Source organism: Myripristis murdjan, chromosome 11 (assembly GCF_902150065.1).
Source record: "Myripristis murdjan chromosome 11, fMyrMur1.1, whole genome shotgun sequence".
Classification (NCBI taxonomy): domain Eukaryota; kingdom Metazoa; phylum Chordata; class Actinopteri; order Holocentriformes; family Holocentridae; genus Myripristis; species Myripristis murdjan.
The window spans coordinates 16,745,812-16,772,198 of record NC_043990.1 but is presented as its reverse complement, the minus strand read 5'-3'; the positions used below and the strand labels follow the sequence as shown (position 1 = coordinate 16,772,198).

At 42.7% G+C, this 26,387-nt stretch overlaps 1 protein-coding gene across 1 annotated transcript; it reads right to left on the bottom strand.

Moving 5' to 3' along the window:
• Positions 1 to 2,234: 2,234 nt before the first annotated feature.
• On the bottom strand, positions 2,235 to 26,369 carry mylipa (myosin regulatory light chain interacting protein a). The gene is made up of 7 exons (XM_030063978.1): positions 26,136 to 26,369; positions 24,682 to 24,872; positions 13,311 to 13,496; positions 8,743 to 8,940; positions 8,392 to 8,556; positions 6,065 to 6,488; positions 2,235 to 4,102 (listed from the first exon to the last, which is right to left on the bottom strand). The coding sequence occupies exons 1-7, from the start codon at positions 26,220 to 26,222 to the stop codon at positions 3,905 to 3,907; spliced, it is 1,449 nt and encodes a 482-aa protein (XP_029919838.1). The 5' UTR covers positions 26,223 to 26,369; the 3' UTR covers positions 2,235 to 3,904.
• Between the last annotated feature and the right edge of the window lie 18 nt (positions 26,370 to 26,387).

The following is a 26,387-nucleotide window of genomic DNA, read 5'->3' as shown; positions in this document are numbered from 1 at the left end:
ATTAGAACATGATTGCAGCAGATCATGAATATCCAACAGACTAGGAAACCCCAATCCACATTTTCAATGAAGACCCTAAACAATAGTTGTCATTCTAATCCTCTAATAATTCTAATTTCTGTCCAAGACAAGCTTGCTACATGCCAGCACCCACTGCATAACCAATATTTTACTGGCAATTATGGAACTAGAGATTAATTAGATTGTATGTGGTGTTAGATACATTTTGGATAACTGGGACAGGGGAATTTGTGCTTTGACATTTTCAAAAAGAGGGTTCAAAATCTTGTTTCTCCATATTTTCTTGCCGCTCTCCTAACCAGTAAATCATAAGAGTGTATGCTGTCTTTAGTTCCTCTGACAACAATAATGGCTTTGGTGTTTGTGTTTCAGCATGTAACACTAGGTCAGGGTAAGGCAACAGAGCAGAAAGCAATACATGACTGATTTGGCCTTGTTCTCTGTTTGTGGCTCCAGTGTGTATGAATCTGTGTCAGTGACTATCTGCCTGGTGGGGGCTGCATGCAGACAACACAAACAAAAGACACAGGGAACGCCTGCTATTGATCTACAAAGTCATGTTTCACTACTCCGACACCCATGCTACTACTGTCTGACCCATTTGCAGCTGTTGTGCATCTCATCTTAGGCTTGAGGTTAAACTTTTGCGTCAGCAGTTAATTTGCTTTGGCACATTTGATTTTTAACCTGCAGTAAAACTGATGTCTCACAAAGATAAACAAGTAAGAAGTGTTGCACCCTTTGACACTTATCAGAGATGCACTGTAGAGATTTTGCAGGAATCAAAAAGTGTGAGCTGAGTCATTCTCTGTTGTCTTTCATAGTCAATCATATTATCAATAAATATGATTCAGAGCTTGAGGTTAAACAGTTCTCTGCAGCAAGGCAAACACATCAAGTATTTGTGTTTTAACTAATGAGTTAGCTGTTATGTCTGCAAATAAAACATGGCTTGCAATGTTGCACCACAACCATAATCTACATAATAAAAACATAAAAGCCATAGGAAAGAGTCACACAAAAACACATTTTAGTGTTAGTTATATGAAAAATAATAGTGATCTAGCCAGAGATCTAAAAAAAAAAAAACAAACAAAAAAAAAACACCCCTAATGATTGTTTTACCAATTCTAAAATAGAGGTTAATTGCACCCCTGGATGATAATGCTCATTTGGAAATAGCTGCCTACTTCACATTTAATGTCTTATGTAGATTTAAGAGGTGAATTATTCCAATAGGACATGTATCACTTGAGCAAGGGCAGTCCTGTGAATTATGTTGGAATTAATGGGTTACTTTACAGAATGGAGTATGACTGAGCTAGCCTGACTTGTACAAACTAGGCTTTTGAAATTTCTTCCAATAAAGAGTGGAGATTTGGTGGGCTGCATGACTGTCTAGCAATCACAGCACTCCCATATGTCTCTCTCCCTCACTGCTGCCATCAGTGTCCTTGGAGTTCATTTAATGGCACTGATGCCTGACAGGGACTAGAAGAGATAAGGTGAGAGAGGGGGAGAGACAACAACTCTTCTCATCCAGAAAGCAGCAAGAGCTCATCTCTACTTAGAGGGGTAGAGAGACGCAGGGCAGGATAAAGACAGTGTTGTTGACAAAGTTAATCAATAGCCGTCTGGGTCTCCAAATCCATTTCCAAAACTTTATAATCACAGTCCAACAGAGCTTGTCATTTCTCATCAATACAAAAAGCCTCTTTGTACCACAGACTGTGCTGCTCTTGAACCCCTTTACACTGTGACAGTGACAGATGTGATGCGTTGACCATTCAGAGCATGATTCACCTAGGCCATGACATGAAAAAGACATTAGCTGGGAAAGCTGAGGACTAAAAGCACGCCAAGTATTTGACCCCACTCACATTACCAGGTCACAAGATAACCCATTTGTTCTTCCCCTTCTCTTATCAGTAGCCTCTCGTCTTTCCAAATGTGAACGTGTGACTGTGGAAATGACTCCTGTAGCGTCTGAAGGCTCCTGCTGTGTGGCAAGCAGGAAACAGAGGGAGTCCACAAAACACCAACAAAACTGACCGATCAAACGTATGAGTTCTGAAAATGGTAAATTTTTCTAGCAGTTTTACTGGTGTTTGACCTGATTTTCTGAGTAAGTAGTGATTGTCTCTTTAATAGGGAGCAATAACAAATTCAGAGATATACACACATCCAGGGTCAACAGTCAAAACAGAGACAGGTTTTGTTTTAAAAAACATCTTTTATTAATACTTTCTCTCATGTTCAAAGCATAATATATAAAAGGATTTAATCCTAAGAGTTATTTGTATATTTTACAGAGCATAGTGGCTTTTGCTTCAGAAAACAGAAACAAATCACTACTTGTACAATGTGGAGAGATAATAAAAGTCCTTCCCCTGCAGTGACTGAGCTCAACAGAGTCAGCGTTAAAGAAAAAGAAAATTATTCCTACTCTCACCAGAATGACAACAAAAACAAAAAGTCTGTGCAAAGAATATAGAATCAATAAACACGATGCTGCTGCTACATTAAGGCCAAACCCCCTACAGACGCTTGGAAAAACTTCCTTGGTAAAGTGACGGTGTTTTTCTCCATTTTTTTAATATAAAACTTGAGAAAAATGAAAAAAGCTCTTCGAAAAGCAAGCTAGTATTGCACGGATAGATCTCCTAGTACCCTTTTAAAAATAACCAGAAGGAACTCACTAGCAGACCTCAGAGGACATTTATCACTGAGGCTGTTCAGAGGAAGCAACTGGGCAATTACATACATTTTTCTAAAAAAAAAAAAAAAAAAAAAAGTAAGAAAGCAAGGATGTCAGTAGACTACCTCTTGGTTACGTATCTTGCAGGAAAAGAAGAGCTTTTTGTTTGTGCTCTAATTTCCGGGTTTCTGTTGGTATGGAGATAAGAACGTGGAGTAGAGGTGCAGCAGTCTGTGAAACTGGGTTTGTTGTTTTGGCAAGTGGCAGTTAATCTTCAAGACCCGTTTTCAAGGTAAGAAGAGTGAGGGGAGCGTCGGCCAGACATTTGTCTTTCGGTGTCACAGTTCTGGTAGGCTCACAGAACTTTCTGGGAGTTTCTGGGAACCCCAACACCCCTCACCCCCCATCCACTCAGAGATCTGCACATGAATGGGACAAAGGTGGCCTTATCGCCTCTTGTGTCTAATCAGTATGCAGTGCTGTACCCAGAGCAGTGCTTCTTAGCCTCTAGAGACCTCCTCATTGGCATGGAACACATGGAACACAAACAACAAACACAAACAAGCAGAAAAAAAAAGATGCATTTCACTCCATTACATCATAAAACTAAATCCTCAAATCAAAAAGAGACACGCTTTAAAATGGCAGGGAATTTTAGAAATGCCAAAAATTAATTTACTCCATCCGTTATGTACAGTATTGAGCTATTCTCCTAAAGCACAGAACTTTCTCATACGGTACAAATCAAAAGCACAAAAGAAATAGTGTTTCTACTGCATATCAGATCAACTGATGCAATAATTTAATTAAAAAATAAAATAAGAGGCTAATGTAAAATACAACTGAGGCATGGATTTTTCAATGCTTAAAAAACAAAAACACTGTATCGCTGCTGTGTCAGATGGTAACCAAACCAATCAAACAGGAAAAATAACCAACCAGACGAATATTAAAGATGGAGACTAAGCATGATGAGATGGAGGAAAACAAGCGATGAAACAAACACCAGCTGAGGGAGTGGTTTCGGTACGCCAACCTTGGTGTATGCTCAGTTTCTTTAGGTTTGGTGGTTCGTGAAGAAAACGCACAGATGGAGAAGGCTGCGTCCTCCGTCTGCGTTGGAACATTGAACATTGATCCGGCTGGTTCAATACTGGAGTTTTTGTGGGTTTTGGGGAGCAGTCTTTATGACGTGTGGTAGATCTTGTGGTCGTACTCGGTAGTGGAGCAGGTGTGAGGGGCGGCCATGCCTCTGTGGATGGGCGTGGGGCTGCTGCTGCGGTGGCGGTGGTTGTCGGTCAGCGTCAGGTTCAGCAAGCTGGTGCAGGTGGGCAGGTAGACGTGCTGCACATGCTCCACCTCGGACCGACACACAGGACATGTCTGGAGGGAAAGAACAACATGGAGAAGATACTTCAATGAAACTGGTGCGTGACGTTTGACTTTCTTTATTTATTAAAATAAAAGGTGAGTGGTAGGAGGGGGAAAACGTGAGTCAGCAGCAGACTAAGTAAAAAAATCGACCTAGTATGCAGGCACTATAGAGTACACAGTTTCCCTGATGGGAATCAATATCATACCAGCAAGAGCTGAAGGTCCACTTAGGCACAGCATACACCCATTTTGTGATCTATTATTCTTTGGCAATCTCGCTGACATTTATTTATTATTTAAATAGACCATTATCTTTGAGGACTTCATTCCTCTCATCACTAACAGTGAGAAAATTTGACTACACTACACAACTCAAACTTTTCTTTGTCACCTCCTGGTCATAAACAACGTGTGGCAGAAAAGTGCATCCATTTTTTTCTACTGTAGCAATCACAATTGAGATGGCTTGCCAATCAATTTTAAAATCTGCCCCTCAAAATTATACTATTTTCACTTTGAAATGGTATTTTTAAGTTGTTTATATTGCTTGAAGCTAGAGAGGTTTTGTGGCTCAGAAATGTCCTTGTTGTTATTGGACATTATCTATTAGCTCGTACTGTGGTTGTGGTCATGAACCCCATAATGCATACGGAATCAATTTGGGAGATAAGCATATGGTCCCATCCCAATTCATTAAAAACACACCTCAACACAAGGATAGAAGCCTGGAGCCACCCACACAAAGTCTTAGATGTGCCCTTATACTGAATGAGAGGTTGCCTTATAGCGCACAATTTCACATAATGATCCCTACAACCCCTAAACTGGTTGCACGCTACTCTACTCACCAAGTGTTGGCTCGCCACGTGACAATCCACGTGTAGCCAGCCAGCGACTGAACAGGTTATATAAAAGCATAAAGTGGCAAAGCCTAGACAGGCACAGAAAGGTGCCAGACTGGGGAATATGGAACCATAATCATATTTTAGAGGCCTTACAGCTGTGGAAATCATCCATCTCATCATATGGGCTGGATAGAACAGCACCGACAGCCATTTGCACAATTAATTAGACATCAGTAAGGTCACTTGATAAAATATCACCAGTGAGACAAATGTTTTACAGGAGGGACTTGGCAAGCCGATGATACATAAAGGCCAGCTTGAGAAGACAGAGACTGAATGCACACTATTTTATAATTTACTCAACACTTCTGTTTCTTGGATAAGTTAGTTGAGCTAAGACAGGTCAAAACTGTTTATACACTTATAAGTGAAAGCTATGGATCCTTCCCTCTTTGTATCAGTTTCTTCTTACTCATTCACACATGCATCTAATGCAGCCGTGTCACGTTCCCTGGTTCAGCTAATGGAGGGGAGATTTGCCTGGCTGCTATAATCCACTCAAAACACACACACACACACACACTCGTATATATACATACACACCATCTGCCTCCACAAAGTTGCAACATTTAGCTGATTAAGAGGGTGGAATAATCAGGTTAGCAGAGTGTGTAAGCAAAGCCCTGGATGGCTGTTTAAAGGACCATAAAGGGATGAGAAGTCGGAACTATTAAAACTTTCAATAAAGTAGAGAGCTTTACTTTGAACTCCATGTCAGCTGAGGTGTGTGGAGTTATGAACCAGAAAAACAAAACTACACTTGCAGGTGTGGTTTTCTTGTCCTCTGTACTTCTACTGAGTCCTGCTTGTAAGGCAGCAATGACGTCTCAGTGTCACGAGTATGGCTCATTTCTTCATTGTAGCCACTTTAAACAAGCGTCTATAATTACTTTACTTTGATGTTGCCTCACATTAGACACTTTGAGTCAAACAAATGCTAAACTCACAGCTTCATTGTGACCCTCTGTGGTTGAAAAAATACACTCAGCCCTGTCAGTCCTGCACCGGTAAGTATCAAGAGACGTTCACCACAGATTGAAAAATTACTGCCCCCGACGTCTCTCACCTGGAGCTGATTTGCGCACGTCTGGCAGCACACCATATGACCGCAGGGGCAGAACGCTGCGTCGATCTCCTCCTCACAGCACAGCATGCACAGCAGCGCCTCCCTCAGCTTCTGCAGCCTCTCCTGCAGGGCTCGGCTCTGCTGGCAGCTGCCACAGTCCAGCCCCTCGTCGTGCTGGTTGTCTCTGCTCGGGGAGCGGGAGGGGGGCGTGCGCTCGCCACTGCCAGAGCGAGCGACCAGGTCCACGATGCCTGCGTTGTAAAGGGCGCGGCGGGCATGGTCGTAGACTTCCTTGGAGGTACGTCGTATATCAAAGACGTATTTCTTGCCCAGGTTGATGTTCTCATTGAGGAAGAGTGAGGCCAGGTGGCCCTTGAAGTCGCGACTGTACTGCATCATCACTGCGTTGGTCACTGTGTCACACCTGGAGGAGGAAAGAAATGGAAATACGGATAAGGAAAGGAAGAGATGTGATCATGAATGTCACCACAGTTAGAGCTGAGACGTGCATCGTCACATTTTAACAGAGAATACGATCATAATACACAGGGTAAAAATTAATTTTCCAGCTATAAGAGTTCTCTCATTTTGCTTTCAGTGCACTCAACTTTGAGAAGGGAGGGAGGAGGCTGATTTCATAATTTAAAATCCATGCTGCACTGTTTATTAAGTGAGCGTCTGTAGCTCCTTCTGTTCTGATGACACATTCCCCACTGTATACATTATTGTAAACTTGCATCTGAACAAGTGGGATGAAGACATGACAGCAAAAAATCTGCCAACTCTGAGCAAAAGCCCGTCCCTGAAACAAAGGGGACGGCTGTCTTTTGTACCTTTGTGGCTTTTGTGACTGGCTGAGAACTATTTCATAGCTCAGCCATTTGAATTGTCCCTGTTCACTGGAAATTGCAGACATGCACACATATTTCTCTTGGGTAAGGAAAAAAAGCACCCATTTGCCCCCCCCTCCAAGACTGTCCTGTACAATCTGTGCATCGATATTGCTTCAGGTCAGTGGCATAGAACTGTTGTATGTGGTTATGTGTCTGTGAACTGTGCATGTGTTTGCACCATGGAAGAGTTAAATAGAGACTAAAGCACAGTTAGTCAGTCCAAATGTGGTCAGGAGAATGCATATTCAGCAAGCACTGCACGCCAAACAGAGCAGAACCAGTCTTTAGAGAGCACATTTTAGGTCAGACCCCTCCACCTCCACTCCTTTTCACTCTTTATCTACAAGGCTTTAGTGAAGGAGAGTCAACAGTATATAGCTTGGGGCATTATGACACTACAGTGACCAGGAGCTGTTATTCTAAAGGAGCACAGGCTGGTGAATGACTGACAAACAGCTACATTCAGGACTGCTTACAGGCACGGACAGAACATTAGCATGGCAAACTGGAGCTCTGATTTTACAACAGTAAAAGAGTTCAAGATTCATTTTAATTGTATGTTGGCTGCAGAGCGCATAATGAAGTCAGCTATGGCCTGCAGTAACAAAGAATCACATACAGTGAGTTGTGATGTTTGGCTGTTTGAGAGCCATTAAGGAACAGGCTTTGTGAGAAGTGAGAGTAAGTGCTCCAACCTGCTTTTTGTAAACAGCATTAAATTCTTTTTGTGCTCTACAGATGATATTCAACTGGGATAATGTTCAGCAATTGGCAGGCTAGATTCTACAAACTCTGTAGCTTTGGACTGTCAAGTGAGTTAAGTGAGCTAATATACAGGTGCATCTCATATTATGGAAAAGTTATTTTTTTCCGTAATTTAATCCAAAAAGTGAAGCTTTCATATATTCTAGATTCATTACATACAGAGTGAAATATTTCAAGCCTTTTTTGTTTTATTACAGCTTACAGTTTATGAAAATCAAAAATCCAGTATCCCAAAATATTATACCAATCAAAAGGATTTATAATACAGAGAAGGCCGCTATCAAAGCAACCTGGCCTTCCACAGCATGTCAGCAGAGCCACAGGCCGATCGCCTCCATGCCACGTCGCACTGATGCAGTCATTCATGCAAGAGGAGCCCCGACCGAAGTATGGAATGCATAAATCAACACATTTTTTCAGAGGGTCAACATTTCTGTGCAATGAATCCTTTAATATTTTGAGATACTGGATTTTGGAGTTTCATGAACTGTAAGCCATAATCATCAAAACTGAAACAAAAAAGGCTTGAAATATTTCACTTGGTCTGTAATGAATCTTTTCACTTTTTGAAATACATTGCAGAAAAAAAAAGAACTTTTCCACGATGTTCAAATTTTTTGAGATGCACCTGTAGCACCAGGGCTAGTGAACCTCTTCCTGTTCCCTCACCTGTAGAAAGCGTGAGTCTCTGTGATGGCCCGGTATAGGCCGCTGGCCGCCCGGTTACTGATGAGCTTGAACAAGAGCACCACGCTGTCACTGGTGTCCTTGGTCACCGTCAGGTACACACTCTTTCCCGACTGGGTGGCAATCTGGATGATGGGATAACTTATTCTAAGATGAGAAAAAATGAGAAAGAGGCAGTTACACACTGCATTCTGTGATTTCCTCAGGGTGAAATGTAGCTCCTCAAAACAAAAGCATCCAAACTTGTGACCCGAGTATGTTGTAAATGTATGATGATATATCATTACTTCAAGGGTACAAAGATCTATTGGTAGATGTGTAGGACGTACATACCTGTTGACTAAGCTGAAGTCCTCCTTGCAGACAGCGATGCCCTCAGGGCCAACCCCAATGGCCAGCCGCTGGCCATCGGCATCGCGGGCCCAGTGCCACTCCACACCATAATGCTCCAGAGAGGAGACGAGCTGCAGGGCCTGGTACTCCACGGAGCCTTGGCTCAAACCCTCCAGGGCCTTGTGTCTGGTGATGATGCTGCAGGAAGAGAGAACCACATCATTTTACTTTACTCCATTCTCATCCTCAGTTTAAAAAAAAAAAAAAAACAGCTTTGTATGCCACAAACTTTATGAATACATAAAGACTCATCATACACGGGTTGTTACATCAAGGAACACCCACCTAGACAGGTCTATTATATAAGCAGACTGAGTGCAACAACACTGAACATTTTGGAGTGTGTAGTAACTGTCAAGCTTGAGCGGAGCCTCAGGCAAAAATCCCTGATGTTAAATCAGTACCATTCTGACAACTCCGCTTATAAAGATCATTGCTCAGGAAGCAGAGCTGGATGATTCCTTTTCCCAGTGATGCCTGCTCAATTGTACAGAAGCTGAATGATGGGATTTCTGTACCATATGACTCCACAGTAGGGAGACTGTTATTTGCAATTCATGAACAGGAAAAGAAAAGTGTTGATAAAAATTGCTGTTGGATACACATCTACACGCACACACACGCATGCACGCACACACACCACAACGTGACTGTAGGTGCAGCACTGAACAGCGGTGCCTTCTGGCCCAATACAACACGTGGAGGGGGTTTATTAACATAGCAGGTTTGGCAGATGGGGGATGACAATGTATAATTTAAGAGCAGAGAGTTTGAGGAATAGAGGTCTCCCAGCGCTTCGTGCACCACACACAAATGGCTTCAGAGAGCCACTCCAAAGGCAGCAGCCAGGATATAGAGATACTGCAATAATTCCTGAAAAAATTCCTGACAGTGGTGATGACACAGGCAATTCTGGGGAGACTGATTGTTAGAAACATGACAGAAAGTGGCAATTTGGCATTTGCACTTATTTGTCTGTCAACCCCTGTGTATCTGTCCAACATTTCAACAATAATCCTCTTTTCATCCCTAAATCTGATTAAAAATAAATCATGCAAAAACCTGCAATACTTAATTGTGAGCGGCTGTCATGTCATAATGCTGCACTGAACAGAGTGTGTACTGAACTGAAGTGTGCAAGTATCAACCATAGAGAAACCAGCCTCTAGCTTCCCGCCACTGAAACTGTCAATAGGTTCCTTGATCCATGTATTTTTAGACACTACAACCCAACTGAAATTACTTGACCATAATCAATTTTCCATGTTCTAACCACTTCAATACCACTTGGTCATGTAGTGAATTGTGATCGCCCAACAGCATAACTCAAGCTGTAATTAAAACTCTAAATTAAAAAGTCATTAGTGTCTCTACAGAGGCATGACCCTCTTTCAGTGAGTGGCTTTATTTAGCATTTAATATATCAGCCCTCACCCAAAAGCACTGGTACCCATTTGTTAAAGTCAACACAAGCATACACTGATATTGGTATGCTAATTCACAAAAAACATTCAATACAGTGAAAAAAGTGAGATGTTATGAATGGAAAAAAGGAAGCACATTGTATTTCAGTTGTTTTTTTTGCTGACAAAGCATTACTAGTGTAAGCAAGCTTGGCTCTTTAGTATGTGTGTACTGAGCATGTGATGAAAATGCCAGAGTGTAGCGGGGGTAAACAAAGCTGATGGCTCTGGCCCCACGACCCTGGACAAACACTAGAGTGGTTTGGCTTGGCCTTCCTCCCAGAACCACCGCTGCCCCTTTTCTCCCCTATTTTACAGTTCTTTCTCCAGCCCACTGTTCCCTCCTAACCATATCTGTCAATTCTTCTCTCCATTTACCAGCCAACGCAATAAACATTATTAGCTAGAATACTCCTAGACGCACATTTAATCTTTTAACTTTTCAGTAGTGGATCTCTGATTTGGGACACTCGGTAATCTCAAGCTTTATTTGAGAGAGGAATGCTATTAAAATATCTTTCTGATTATTCTGCATGAGGGACAGCATTAAGGAGGGTTGCTGTCACATGCTGCCAGTGAGAGTAATTGCTATTTAACACCACTTCTAAGAGCAGTTCCCCAGCTGTGTGTCCAATGCAGCGACATCCATGTTCTGATACCAGAAAAAAGTGCAGCAGTGAAATTTCCACATAGTCAGCCGATTCCCAAACAGGTTTGGTTAAAAGTGAGAAAATATTCAAGATGAACAGTGGGAGGTTTTCATTCTGTCAGAGGGAATCAGCAAGCATATGCTATCTGCTGTCCTGTCAGCTGCTCGGTTTGGCTGACAGGTGTGTGTGTGTGTGTGTGTGTGTGTGCGTGTGTGTTAGCTGTGAAACAGTTTTACACTTTGTGTGCATATATAGTGCTTCTTTAAAGTATGTGAACCCCTAGAGCAGTTTCCCCCTAGAGCAGAGTTTTCTGTTGTTTACCAAGATTTTCTTATTTTATCATCACCATTTTTTAAAATATTTGTCAGGGTTTATGTTTATCAATTGCATGTACTTCTTTAGCTAAAAAAAACTACATGAAACATGGGTTTAGAGTATTTGCAGAAATAATTGCTGCACTGGTAAAGTCAAGTGGGTAATAGATTCAGGTGAAACACATCTGGGCATTTAATTAATCAATCAAGCAGACCAATCAAATGAGACATCCAGGAATGCAGTTGGGCAACACTGATTAAAAGGAAGAGGAAACCAACCAAAGCACAACAGTGGTTTTGTTGGTTGGGTGTGTGGACCTCTCTGGCAGCATCTGAGGTAAATGTACATGTGTCTACAATCAGATGAAAATTGAATAGACATGACATTCATGAGAGGGTTTCTTGAAGGAAGCCTCAAAATCTCCTGCCACAGTCAGGGAGTTAAAAGTGGGTTTTGGAGCAAGACAACAACCCAAAGTATTCCAGTAAAACGACCAAGGAATGGCTTAAAAGAAAAAGGATTTGTACTGTGGATTGGCCTGAAGTGGGTGGAACACGCCAGATGTCCAGCCTCACTCAACTGGCTGACTTTTGAAACCACTGACCAGTCTTTTACATCTACTTTTGGGGATTTTTGCCCATTCCTGCTTGCAAAAAATGTTTGGTTGAAGCAGTTACTGTAAAAGGAGGTGCCACAAGCTACTAACTTAAAGGATTTACATACTTTTGCATGTCAAATTTTCGGTTTTTGTGAGATAAGCCAGTTAAATTAAAATATATCTTTTGTGTCCATGATTTAGAAAGTCTGCTTTACAAATTGGAGTTTGGATGTATATTTAATAAGGTTATTTAAATTTCTTTTACGAAAACAATGGCCATGTCTGGGGCGTTCACAAACTTTCAAGCAGCACTGTATATAGATATGTCTGTCACTTTGTGTAAAAAGTTAATTGAGCTAAAAAAAATTTAAATGAAGTACTCCAGTATCAAAAGTAACAGTACTGCTCAGCATGACATGCATTTTCTGGTCTCTAGATTTTATTAAAATTCACCTTTCACTGAAGCTTGGAGAACAACTACTATGCCAGCCTTAGCTGACTGCCATAGTCTGGAATTTACTTTTCAGCATGTCTGGGACGGACTCTTAGCTCTTTTAGAGGTAAGAAGGAATGAGAAAAGCTGACATTAAGGAAAGGTGTAACAGGTTTCCATGACTGCCAAATGGTCAAAGCAATTAAGTCAGTATTTTGTTAAAAAGGAATGCAACGACTAATGATAAGGGACGCACAGAAGCGTTAGATACATGGGAGAGGCTAAATAAGAGGGGAGGGTCTGGCTGGGTTGTGTCCCACATCAGTCCAAGTGCATATGATCCTCTACACAATCTGACATATCAGCTAAATACTGTATGGGCATATTTAGGCAATGATTGATAATGCATTATTGCATTGTGACTCAAACAACATTTGTCTCAATAGGATAGTTTTATAATGATAATAATAATCCAATTACTTTCACTATCTGCTTCCATAGCCTGAGACTTATCAAAAAAAGATCGTTATCCCTCAGGCAAATGTGAGGTAGTATAATTATGTTTTATCAGGGTGGATGTGCAGTTTAAAGCCAGCTAATAAAACACCACATGTCAAGATTAACAACTTAAGTAAAGGTTTTAGAGATGTGGTGTAAAAGAGGCCAAAATGTCATACTAACTTAGAATTAGGAAAGAAACTTAAACAAAGGCATTGGACCCTTAACTGCTCCGGCAGTGCTGCAATGCAGGAGATTCTCTCCTGGCATGTTGAGAAACTATGAACTCCTGGGTATGCAAAGGGACAAATTCCAGTTACCCTGCGTAACTAGAACTGCACAAATAACGTAATACTATTAGAAATGGTTTCAAGTCAGTGTGAGGTTATTAAATTTAGATTTAGAAACCAAAATGATCCTTGACTTCACACTAGGGGAGACAAAACAAGTAATGACTCCTCTGGTTAAATTCATGTCTTCATAATTCAGTCTTATTAAAAATGCAAAGCACTTTCTGGTCCTCATGAACCTGATGTTGAAGGGTGATGTACCTGTTAATGGTGGCAGGACTGGGCTCCTCTCCACTCAGCTCCGAGTACCAGTACTTGGCTGTGTTTTGGTTGTAGTCACCGAACTCGGCCTGCGCCAGGAAGGCGCTCAGCTCCTCTGCCTGCTCTGACCCCATGCGCAGATGACCGCTGTGCAGGTCCTCCTTCACATGCAAGAAGAAGATGTGTCTGCCGGAATAGGAAGGAACAAAAAGAATAACAGTTAAATGGGAAATCAAATGGTCACCGCAGCAATCTAAAGAGAGGCTTTGGGGAACATTTCAGTTGAATTAACGAAACCAGAGTTTGTCTTCTCACTTAATTATGATGGATTAGCTACTTGAAGTAGAGCTCACTTAAGATTCTGTAAACGACTTTTTTATGTGTGATCGATGAGGTGTCAGGAGGTGGGTTCAGTGCACACGGGCCGGAGCAGTTGGTTGCAAAAAGGCTAGGACTGCACTGTCGACAGCAGGTGCGTCTGTGTGTGTGTGTGTGTGTGTGTGTGTGTGTGTGTGTGTGTGCGTGAGTGAGTGGCAGGAGGAAAAGCAACAGCTGTATTTCTTCAGTGGTCACAATGACTCACTCTCTCCTATTCAATTTCTCTCTCACACAACAAAACAGTCACTTTCCTTGTTTCAAGTGGCATTCAATGAAAGTCAGAGAAAAAGCGGAAGTTCAGAGAGGAAAAGCTTAGGAGTGGATGGCAACTTTTTCCTTTTATATGAAGTACTCTGACTTTTACCCTAGTGACTGACTGAACTGCCTGCAACCTCTTATCACTCAGCACCTAGATGTGTGTGTGTGTGTGTGTGCGCGCACACACAAGAGAAAGGGGTAGAGAAAGTACAAGTGTGCGTATGAGAACAGTAGCAGTGTGCATGTATCTGAGGGGCAATAGACCCTGCCTCTATATGGCTGTTTATTCATGACCCCTGCTGTGTGCTGTCAAGTGATAAGGCCCACAGTGTCGTAACATGGAGGAGCTCTGTGTGTGATAATGACTCATAGGCTTTGCGATAATGGCCACCCCCCTGTCTGTGCTTGTTGTTCCACAGCTCATTGTCAAAATGTTTTTCAGTAACTTTAGAATCAATGCAATACGCCCGTGTAAAGACACACTAAGTCATTGCTAATCTTGTTCTGCCTGATGCAGATGAATTTAATCATCCGAGTCCTGTTGCTCAAAATGCTTGATTTGGTGCACAAGCTGAGTTGGGAATTAGGTTTAATTATGTGATGATGGTGGAGAAAAATGGTTCAAGCTTAATGCTAGTCAGAAACAACAAGCGTCATTGTTCAGCCTAGGCGATTAGGTTAGGACACTGGGTTCTGGTGTGGCCAACGATAACAACAAAATTTTCTCAAGAAATAAGTCATGGCAGGGCCTTGCCATTGTTTGGCCCAGAGGATCTGAGGAATTCTTGGCCTCTTGCTAACAGCGGGATACAAGACTCAATCCTAACATGAATCAATCCTAACATCATAAACCATGTTGAACTGAAGTAACCTAAACCTACCATCCCTTGGAATGTCCTTTCAGATCCAAGCAGATACTGCACAGAGTACAACTTGTATAAATGAACACCCTTCTATATACCAAATGTGGGATGCAGGGATACTCGTGACAACAAATGAGGTTTGCAGTTCATTAAACAATAACTTGAAAGAAAACAGCAGGTTCTCTGATAGTGACCTTTAGCACAGTAACCATAAAGACTGAGGGAACCAGCCAGCTCCAAGTCGTGTGCCTCTCTAACCTGTTATTGTAACCAGTTAGGCAGCTCCCCACTAGACAATGCTGTTTGATTGGTCTACCTATAATTTAAGAGGCAACACTTCTTTTCTTTGCCATCATTCTCTCGGTTCTCCTCATGTCAACTAACGTTTTGTGTACCGCTTTGGAGTCGGAACTCCATTCCCCAATTTCTGTCTTCTCTCCCTTTTGTGCTCATTCACTCCCTCCAGTATTGTAGTTTTGGTCAGGCAGGAGCCAGTCAGCTGTGGAGGGACAGCTCCCTAGTTTATCCCCACCTCATTCATATCCTACGCAACCAACACAACTGTCTCTACACATGCACTGACCTAATGTAACCCAGCCATCACCACTGTATTGTCCACAGAATGTTGCTCACAAATACCAGTGAAAAATGTGCAGTATAGGCTTCCACATCCAGATGTGGTGGGCTAAAAGCAGACTAAGCCAGATTCTGCCTATTTGTCCTTGCTAGTTAAATAAATAAATAAATAAATAAACTCCCTTGGGCTGTAGCTCTCTTTGAAGCCAGATGTGAAGAGATTTTTCATTTGTGCAAATCAGGTCATACTCTAACTTAAGGACTATTGATGGGGTGGGAGGGACACTCTCCCTTTTGACTTTGTTAAATTTATGAATACCCACTGTTTTTGTTCATATAGAAATTGGATCTTCTTGTGAGGTCTCATGGGCATAACAGAGGGCATGGGAACAAGCTGGGAGTTGCACTTCCTCTGTCATTTTCCAGGGGTGGAAACCAGGTTCTTGAGGGAGCAGTGCACACCAGGTGGCACATCACTTGCACACAAACACGCGTGTGTATGGTAACTGCTGCAATATGCAATAACACAGACACACCTCGTCCAAGAGAAACAGTCGCTGTACTTCATAAGAGCAACAGCAAACGCAGCTGCGAGCCACTTAAAACAAAGAAAGTCTACACCACCCCTGATAAACCCAGACCATAACAACAGAAGCCCCATGGATGGCTACTAGCCCCAGGCATAACAAACAGTGCTTTGATATGGTGTCAAACATCCCATTCCCCCTACACACACACACACAAACACAGTGCTCTATTGTGTCAGGCCCAGCAGGCATCATGTGACGGAGTGCTGCTGGTTAGCTACCTGCCTGACACAAACAATAGGCCCAACCTGTCTGGGAGGTTACTACAGGGCAACAGCTAGGGGTTACTATAGGGCGTTCTGCAAAGGTTACTCCTGTTCAGGTGGGGATTGACCACAGGTTAATGTAGGTCACTGTGCTATCGAGCAAGGCACTTAATCCATCGGAGCTTCCACTGGCACATCTCGCAGCCCGTCATGAGTTTGGGTGTCGTGACACCATGACGGCATACTTGACACGTGGTCACATTTGTGCAGCAAAATAATGAGCTTAACATTAGTGCTAGGTCACTAAACCATCTGACACAATGTAGACCAGTATCAGTCACTGTTCCCCTGAGCGTCAGCCTCACAGGGCTCACATGCGTGTAATTGAACGGATGTGCATGTTCAGCTGCACTCAAGCCTTAATGACAATTATCATTTGGGAGAACAGACTCATAAAAAAGCCATTCAGCAGAACAGATCACTATTGTGCCTAGAGGTTAGAAGAGGTCACAGGCCGGCATCAGAGGTAACTGCAGTTCACAGGCCGACTGACGGCGTCCCTGACTCAATGCCCTGACACTAGAATTAGACACATTTGTTCTGCACTCTGAGAAGCCCCAGTTTACCATGACTAACGCTGGCTATATACAGCTGCTCACCAGTTAAAAAGTAACTGCCACTCCTGCTGAGGCCCTTATGGAGGTATACTGGTATGTTATCCTGAACTAACCACAAGATTTTTTTCTTAAACTGGAAAGGCTCAGTCATTAGTCTTTCAAGTTTATAGCATCCAAAGATACCATGGAAACCTGTGACAAAAGTCATAGACCCGACTCTAGCCCCACTAAATCAACAGTATTTAATTTACTCATACAGTTAATGGCAGATACAGAAAATACAGACTGAAAGAGAATTTGATACCAAAAATAAAAATGCAGTTTTAGCATTTACTGTTAAATGTTAATGTTCTAGCATGGAAAATTAGAGAGCAAGTTGAAAGTTCTTTTTTCATTGTGACTTTAACACAAATTAGGTGTGTTAGGTGTTAAGCTTAGCTAGCTATTAGGTAATGTTACACTTTAAAAGAAAGTTTAAGAATAAAATTGTTTGTTTTGTGAGATAAAACTTAAGTCAAATATGAATACTCAAGTTTTAGGATTATCAACTTTTATGATTAGCCATAATTTTGATTAAATATTGGCATAAAGACAGAAATAAAAGGATTTATAGAAACTGAGACATGCTAAGTGAGTTGAGTGAGTTGTTTAAAAATGACTCAAGTGTCTAATGATTTGCAAAGTAATTGGCCCCTCTGGCAGAATAACTGGCCCCTGTAGTTGCAACCACCATAGAAATGTGGTTTATTACTTAAAAATCACACAACAGCTCTTTCTATTCCCACAAGACCTCCATAGGAGCCAGTTAGACAGCTGACCCAGGATTAAGATACCCCGGTGGTGTGGTGTTCCCTCTGTACCTGCCAAGGTCCATCCTAAAATCTGCTGGGAGAAAACACAAAGGGAAGCCTTGGGAGAGCACCAGCAGCACATAAAACCAGGAACAGTGAAGTAGAGACAGACTGGCTGATTTGGTTTTGTGCCGACGATGCATCTCAAATAGTGCTGCTAAGTTCCTCGTGTATTCAAAATGTTTCCTGAACAGGTGCAGCTTTTGATGTGACAAGTCTTAGGAAAACTGTCAGGGAGGCAATTCCCAGATTTACAGATGGGAAGTGGCTGAATATGTCTAGAGGTATTTTCACAAAGATGGCATTTTTTTTCAAAACCCATCAGGTTTACAAAAAGGCCCTTGAGCACGGTGACAAGACAAGGGACAAAAATGGATTATGGACCATTGGACACAGCCAACTGGGCATCTAAACATGCTGTTGGCATCTGGAGACATGAAGGCAACAATTGCTTATGACTTCAGCTGCTCTACTGTATGCTAGGGTTTAGATTCATAAGAAGACAGGGCAGTGGAGTGATGTTGCGGAGTGTGTAAGCCCATGTGACGGCCAGCTTGTCAGGACAATGACCTGGCCTGACAAAAATCACATTACCTACTGGCTGCTGGGGGGTGAGATGCCAGGCCTTATCAGGCTCACACTCCAGGAGGTGTTTTCTGACTAGACCTTCCCTTTACATGCATCAGGACCTTTGATTCACCATGTTGGAGTACTGGCACATTAGAAACCAGCCACATCTGCACATGCACCATTTTCAGAAGCACCCATGACTGTACTTAAAACTATGATAACTATCACCAAAGTATTTCCCTGTCCTTCACACTGACCCCCCAACTGAGATACCAAGTAAACACCCTGAACACCAGGGAGTCTGTGCTGAGACAAAAGCCTCCTGTCTTACTTTACTGTATTATATGCTATATCCACCACAACCCACCTCATTATTCCTTTCACCTTCATAGAAATAACCCATAATCAAAGTCTTAAGAGGCTTAGTCATTTACTGTCATTATACCCCTACCTCTTGGTGCATGCCTTCAGAACACAGAGAGAAACAACTGCTCTTCAAATAGGTGGTTACAGAGCTGGGAGAGGTCATCTGCTGTACTGCAGGAATATTTGAACACTTGATTGCATGGCTGGAATAATTCAATTAAAGCAGGCCTGAACCCTGAGAGAGGAGGTCTGGAAATGGGTCACCGGATGCAGAGCTAAGTATGGGGGTTGGGGGTGCAATAAAACAAGTTTACTTCATTCATCTCCTCTGAAACGCTGTTGTGGATCTTCATGCAGCTCCTTGTTGACAAAGTAAATGTTGAAAGCTTTTGGAACACAATTTTCTTATCAACAATTTGAGTAATCTTTATGTTGTGCTGTTCTGCGGCAACAAAAGCACTGGGCAACTTTTTCCTCAAGTGCTCAGTGAGTTATTAACAAAGTCGGTGAAACCCCTCTCTTCTTCGTTCATCCCATCTATAAAAGCATTGTTTCATTTTAGTGTTTTCTGCTCCAACTGCACATTACCCACAAAAGGTCGCAAAATGTCAGCCAGTTCTACGCACAGAAGAACAAAACGTCCCCACCAGCTGAAATCTAACACCTCTGCCTAGTGACTGCAGCTAACCCAGCCAATCACTGTTAGAGTTTCAGAGCTCATCGGCTGGGCTCTCAACAATGCGGTTTGTAAGTTAGTCAAATAACATTGCTGGGAGCTGCGTGCTCAGGGGTTACTGGCTGTCAATGAACTCTAATAAACTGCTCACCATTTTCTTTCTGAGCATGGCGTGAATGGAAAGTTGGAAACTAATACCCTTTTCAGAACAACCAATAGTGCTAATCACACAATTCGGTGTAAAGTTGTAATAAAATAATCCCGAAGACTAAATAAAACAAAAAAGAACTCTGTGCAAAGAGGAACTGACTGGAAGCCATATAGCAATGAAACAAAGAAGCTGTTTGTTGCTAAATGCCTTGAGGTACAGGCTGGTGCTCAGTACTGGATGGTAAAATGGTGATTAAAGCCCAACACAAACCACAGCTCACATACTGAACAAAGATAGGAGATAACAGCTATCATTCCTGAGCGGGGGCTAATGTTACAGCTCCAAACAGAAGAAACTGGGGCTGGGTTACTAGAGTGCACATAACAAAGTTGGAAAAAAAAAAAAAAAAAAAAACAACAGGAAGGGGAAAATTACAGGGAAAAATGAAAACAACCTTTAATTGCTTACTGTGATGCATAGTGATTAAAAAAAAAAAAAAAAACAGGATTACCCTGCTAGTTCAAGGTTATTTGGGTTACGAGATGAATTGTTTTGCACACTTCATAACCCACAGGCATTTTGACTGTGATCTCCAGTTTGATGTTCTCTGTAGCCTGCCACCACAAGTTGCAAATGCTAACTGTTATGTGACCTGAATATGCTACCTCTGTGCATTTCTTTTTCCAGAACATTCAACTGCAGGGGCAATGTATGAACTTTGCTACAGCATCTCAAGGAGACAGTGCTCACATCCAACTTTTCAGGAATGAACTGATGAAAATTAAAACCGCAATTTCCCATTGTAGAGCAAAGATGAACCATTCAGAAGACACAGGTGGGGTCAGGTTAGTTTGCCTTTTCATGCGTGCTTAATTTCCAACCCAATTTTGCTCTGCCTGTGTAAGGATTCTTCTTCAGTTGAAACTCATTTGGCTTTTGGCTGGCTTTAGAGAAAGGCTTAGCCCCCGAGGATGGAAAACAGGTTAGGAATCAGGACCTCTAATAAAGCTTGTGCTAATAGCAATGTCCTTCGTGGCTTTAGCACATTAGCCTGATCAGAATGCTAAACACAAGGGCTAATGAAGGGGAAACATTCACATATTTAAAACACGGGTATGGAACACCCCCTGGCAAGTGGTGTTTAATGATGCAAATAACATACTGTGGAGACCTTTGGGTCAATTACTCCCAAAACAATCAAATGCCTGCTCATCTTCAATTAGCGTCTCGTAACCAACCAGTTAACAACACATCACTTGGCATGTCATGGAAATACAGAAGAATGCTAATCAGATGCCTTTTGAGGAAGGATGTTTTTCAGAGCTGGTTTTCTATGGGCATGATGTAAGAACATGGTCAAGCCAAGAATCTGTTGGAAGTCTCTTCAGTGTACATCCAACTCAATCTCAACCCACTGGAAGGTTTGAAGGGCCATGGTATAGGCTTTGTTCAAAATAGACACAGAGAAACAAAGGAAGCCAGCCCAACAGCCAACTTTATGAATAAAGCAGGAGTGGCATTTTTTTAAAGCAAGCTGGGAAATGCCAGATTAAAAAAAATGGGTTGGAAGACATGGTGAATCTCAAAGCAATGAGATTAAAAGAGAAAAAATGGGTTTTGATGCAGGGGCACAGCTGCCACCATATCAAGCTGACCTGAGCCTTTGCAGCTCAAAAAGAGAGATGGCCTCAACATTAATGGAAAGCTTTCTGAGGGTGAGTGAGGATCTACTGAAATATTATACAGAGGATGTATCAGTGATCATAGGTTAAATCCTGCGAGATACCATTCCAATGAGCTGCCCTGTTCAGTTTGGGATTGACACCTATTATATAATTAACCAGACAATGTGGATGCAAGCCTGGATAGTAAACAGGCACATTTTGCAGCTCTTTGACAAAACTGTCAATAATCTCTGTCTGCAAAAACAAAAAGGTGCCAGCTAGCACCTTCCAAAAAAGGAATATACATTAGCACAAAGAACCCAAATAGTCAGCTGTGTTTGCGTGTGCGTACACCTCAATGACCTGCCGGGCTTTACGTGGCCACAAGCAGCAGAGTACACAGCAGCTTATATAAGCAGCTTGCTGAGCTCTGTGTGCGCTCAGTCCACTGTGAGTTATGTAATAAGGCCTATAAGAAGGGTGCAGAGATGGAGAGGCCCACCCATCAGCTCAGCTGATATAGCTACAGTATCAAGGAGCCCCTTTCATTGTCTGCCTTCTGTGTGTACCCATACCCGCCTGAGAATATTTCATACTAACTCAACATAAACAGAATGTAAGGTTATGAAGCAAGTCTACTTGTGGACTGGCTGTAGGTGAACATCAATAACTGGTTAACTCCTTCACTTACTCACATTAGGTCGTCCGTTTCTTATGGGTATGTATTTGTGTGGACTGTTGGTGGGCCAAATGTATGACGGGGTCATTTACCAGAACACAGTGCAGCACTTGTATATGACAAACTGTCCGATTCTAAACAGAAAACACACTTGCAGCCTGGCAGACAGGGAAAAACAATGGCCCTGTCAGGACATGGTTGTTGGGCACACATCATAGAACTACAAAGGAAGTTAAGTTGTTCCTATTGCGGTGAAATGGCCAACTGTGCAAGTGAGTAACAGAAAATGCATGCAAAAGATGAAGCTTTTCTATGTGTGAGCTTCACAGTAGGCGTGCCTGCCTATTTGCCTGCACGCTAGCAGTCACGATATGACGTAGAGAGGCCCTCGCAGTTTAAGTAGGGCAAAGGTGAGAGCACATAAGAGTGAGGAAAATGGTACTCTGACAGGTTGCCATAGCGATACCACAGCCTGCTCAACTTGCAAAACCATAACTATCCTCCTCCCCTCCCCCATTGTTGGGACACAGGACCCAGGTCAGCACTGAGTCACAATAAACAGTGTCAGAACAAAAAGAAACTGAGAATTTTATGATCTCTGCGCTGTCAAGTTACGGTTCGCTTTGACTCATCAAAGTTAGGGCTCACAGAACCGGAGGCTCATCCTCTGTGTGCACATGCAAAACATGTCTTGCTGACCAGACCGACACGTGTGGCTACTTCCTTTCATACAGAGCAACCCTTGCATTTCACTGCCAAATTTAGTGAGAAAATAAACAAATTAATTAAAAATAAATAAACGTAACAGTTTCATAGAGCTATGTATTCGTCCCCAAAAATTCCAGTGCTGGGTGCCGTCAACATTTGGCCTTCATCTCTCAAATGGATGCCAGTGTTAGCTCCCCGACCACTTAAACAATATTACTCTTGAGCAGATGGATGGATAGGATGAGTGCCGCGCCAAAATTAAACTCATAAATTGGCAGCATGGTGGCATGTGTTATGTGTGACTTCTTACTCACAAAACAACCCCACATTCCCTTGCCTGCCATCTCATATCTTTATCTCACCTTTTTCACAACCCCACGACCCCGCCACCCCCTCCAACGCCAGCCATCTGTTGATGACCCCTGCTAATCTAGTGGAGGTCACAGTGCTGGCAGCCAAGTGTCCTCCACGCTAAAGCTCTGCCCGCCTGTTGGCTTTCTCCAACTTTCCTCAGCAAAGGCTGTGAGGAAGGAAGGAAGGAAGGAAGACACTGTTTAAATCTGATGGTGGTAAAAAGGACAGCAGGAGGGGACAAAGTTAATACCTCTAAACACTTAGGCTATGAATCTTTTTCAAGACACATGCCAACTGAGCACACAGGGAGGAAGGACAGAAGGAGGGAGAGAGCAAGAAACAGCTGAAGGTGAAGAGAGCGGGTGAACAGGAAAGCAACTGAGAGCATACTGGAATGCCAGACAGACAAATCCTGGCCAAGGCAGATAGATCTCAGTTTAATGAACAGCTCTAAGTGGCATGCTGTCTGTGAGAGAGGGCAAGAGCAGCGGAGAGTGGAGTTTAAAAAGATGCCCGGCAGAGTTCTCCTCAAAGTGCCCTCATATCCTTGTGGCACTGCCTGGGGTGGATGTACCCCTCCAATGATAGTACACGAGATACTGCGTGTAAAGCAGTTTTTTTGGACAGGTTCTGAGGGCTGCAAATGTACTCGCTATTTATAACTTCAAAAGACATGGGGCTGGGGAATACTGAGTCAGGATCCATGCTCGTCGAGGCTTGTTACCTTGTTCTGACTGGAGTTTTTTTTTTTTTTTTTTTTTTTTTCAAGAATCCGCTGAGGAAGAGAGACGCAGGGGGAGATCTGACTCCAAAGATGTCATTTGCTGTTATCAAGTTTGAATCAGTGGCTATTGTCTTCAGAATTCTGTGATTCTGAAAGACATGAAAACTAGTGCATTTTGAATCACTCTGGAATCTGTGAGTTTTCACAGCTAGCAAAATACTATGTGCATTATACAAAGAGCACATGTGCAAATCTAAACACCCTGACAATGATGCTTTCAGAAATGTCACTATCATAAACTAACGCCATAACAGTGACTCATAACCCACACATACTCTGAGACTGAATGAAAACATAAGTGTTGCAAAAAGACCCTTGGCAAACCCTTCTCATGCAATTTCAAAGCAGCAATATGGGGGAAAAAAGTCAAGCTGTGGGACCTGCTTTTGTTCGGACAAAAATGGTAACAAACAAAAGAAACAAAAAACACAACTAAAGTTATTTTCACCAGCAGCCCAGAGTTGAATGGGTGCAGCGGGGGAGGTCAGGCTGGCTGCCCTCCGAGGGCAGGCTGACAGAGGGCGACAGAGCGGGACCCTAGGGGCAGCCACAGAGCTGCTGTATCACATTTCCTGCCTGGTGCTTCACTAAAATGACCTATAGTAACCCCGGCAGCGCTTGAGGAAGAGGTTACTACAGGGCGTTACGCTGTACTGGAGACAAAAATGCTCTGATTACACATTAGGAGCTCCTAACCGTGGCTCTGGTTTTGGTTTTGCAGCTCTTGTATCTGACATGCAATCTTTAACAGATGAAAATGAGACCTAATATTTTGGAACAAAAATGTTTTCATAATGAAAATTGTCTAGATTTAATTTCCCTCTTAACTTCTGTGGTATCCAACACATCTGTAAAAAGAGTTGTGTGTGTGCTAATGATTTTCAGTGTTCCTCTGATTTTTTTCCTCACACAAAAGGTGACAAAATGATGTATGGGTATAAAGCAAAGTGTGTCATAGTCAAAGCGGCTGTATGCCTGCGAGAAAATGATATGAGTATCATGTGCATGAACATACTGTACTCTCATAATGTGGCAGACCCGTGTACATATCTATTTCTGCACCATGCAAGTTGGCAAACACACCTTGTCTGTTCCTGCAAAATGAGATGGGGCTCCACAAAGAACTTGACTCGCAGCCTCAGCCGACAGGGGGTCACGTTATCCATCTGCTGGCAGATGCGATTCCTCAGGTTCAGCCACAGGTTCTCCCCTTTGCTGCCTGAGAACTGCAGTCCGAAGTAGTCCACTTCAATTATACCCAACTTTCTACAAACCTGGAAAGGGATGAAAGTCAGGCGAGTCTCACCAGCGGGTGTTTGACAGAGAAAGGATCACAAAAATCAAGGACATCTTTTTGCATACTGATAAGTATTTTGGACATAAGAAGCTTTACAGTTTCTTGAAAGCACCATGGGGCAGCATAATGAGCAAGGAGACATCCCAACCAGCCCCGGATGCTCTGACCTCCCTGCAGAAGGCAGCAGGGAATTATATTATTTCAGATCTATCTGGATGAAAGTTGAAGGATGAATAGTGTGTATGTCACTTTACTAAACAGGATATTTTAACCTCATCGCCCCTGTCACAAATAAAGCAGTAATATTCTGTTCATAAAGCTGGAGCTCGAGCCGATATGAACTTGGAGCTTGTCCCGGGGTGCAGGAGCTCAAAGCCGCATCCCACGCCCCCTCAGCCTAGGCGGCCACGGGCTCATTACATAACTTGTAGTGAACGTCCACAGGGAGGCCGGAGGCTGAGATAAAACCCATTCATACCCACGGCAAGTTGGGAGTAAGCTGTGCATACGAACTAGTTGTTTAGATTTCATAAGTAGGGGAAAACAACGCGGGGAAAGTGATGAAAGTCTTGAAAAGTTCGCATAAAATCTTTCTCATTTCAGTTCTCGAAAAAAGTGGAGAGGAAATCTCTCCAACTTAGTTCAAACTCGTTGCAGTTTACGGACTTGAGCAGGAACACAGACTGCCTGCGAAGAGGAGGAGAATGAACTTAAGTAACCCTGACAAAGCCATCTGCCTCTCACAAAGCTAGGTACACCGCCGGGCAAATTATCGGGATTTTTTTTTTTTTAGTTTAGCAAATGCCAACATAGTACAGTTTTACATGTTAATGTAACATTACTGTTTGGGGGGAAATGTAGATTTTTGCCTGCATGGTCCACGAAACAGAACATTTTGTTAGCTGTATCAATGCGCGCATCAATGAAACCCAATGTATCGACAGTTTTTGTTGTTACTGCTGTTTACAGATGAAGCTCGCGACAATAAAAGCAAGCAATGAAAGATGTTTGATGAATTATTTGCGTATCGGCAAAAACCTCAAACCCCATCACTCCATCTGGGTGTTCGTCTCAGCTGAAGCGACGCAAAGTCAACCCTGGTGAAGTTTAGTCGCGGAACGGAAAATAGCAAAGTTTCTGCAGATAAGCCGAGGCTGCTGTCACACCTGACCGTGACAATACAATAACAAGGCAGCGAATCAACAAACGTGAATGTGTATTCCTCCACACCATGTCCTACCTTGTTCAGACAGTCCTCACCGTTCGCCTTCGCATCAACTTCCACTTCCATCACCACCGAATCCGGACGAGTAACGTGGCAAAGCATTTTGGCTGTGTATTCTGTTAATCTTTGGTGTAGGCCTACCACTCTTTAAAAAAACAAGAAAACGAATCTCGGCAACCTTCTGTAAACCCCCCTACATCCAGCCTTTCCCACTTTCTTATCCCTCTCACTCCGTCTGGCGGAACAGCAATCACCAGCTGTAGGCTA

Bases quoted from the DNA above. Each gene is read 5' to 3' on its own strand.
- mylipa (XM_030063978.1), bottom strand. From the start codon at position 26,222: ATGCTTTGCCACGTTACTCGTCCGGATTCGGTGGTGATGGAAGTGGAA. The intron at 8,557-8,742 runs GTATGTACGTCC...TTCTCATCTTAG, and splicing joins GACTTCAGCTTAGTCAACAG to AATAAGTTATCCCATCATCC. The intron at 4,103-6,064 runs GTGAGAGACGTC...CTTTCCCTCCAG, and splicing joins CGTGCGCAAATCAGCTCCAG to ACATGTCCTGTGTGTCGGTC.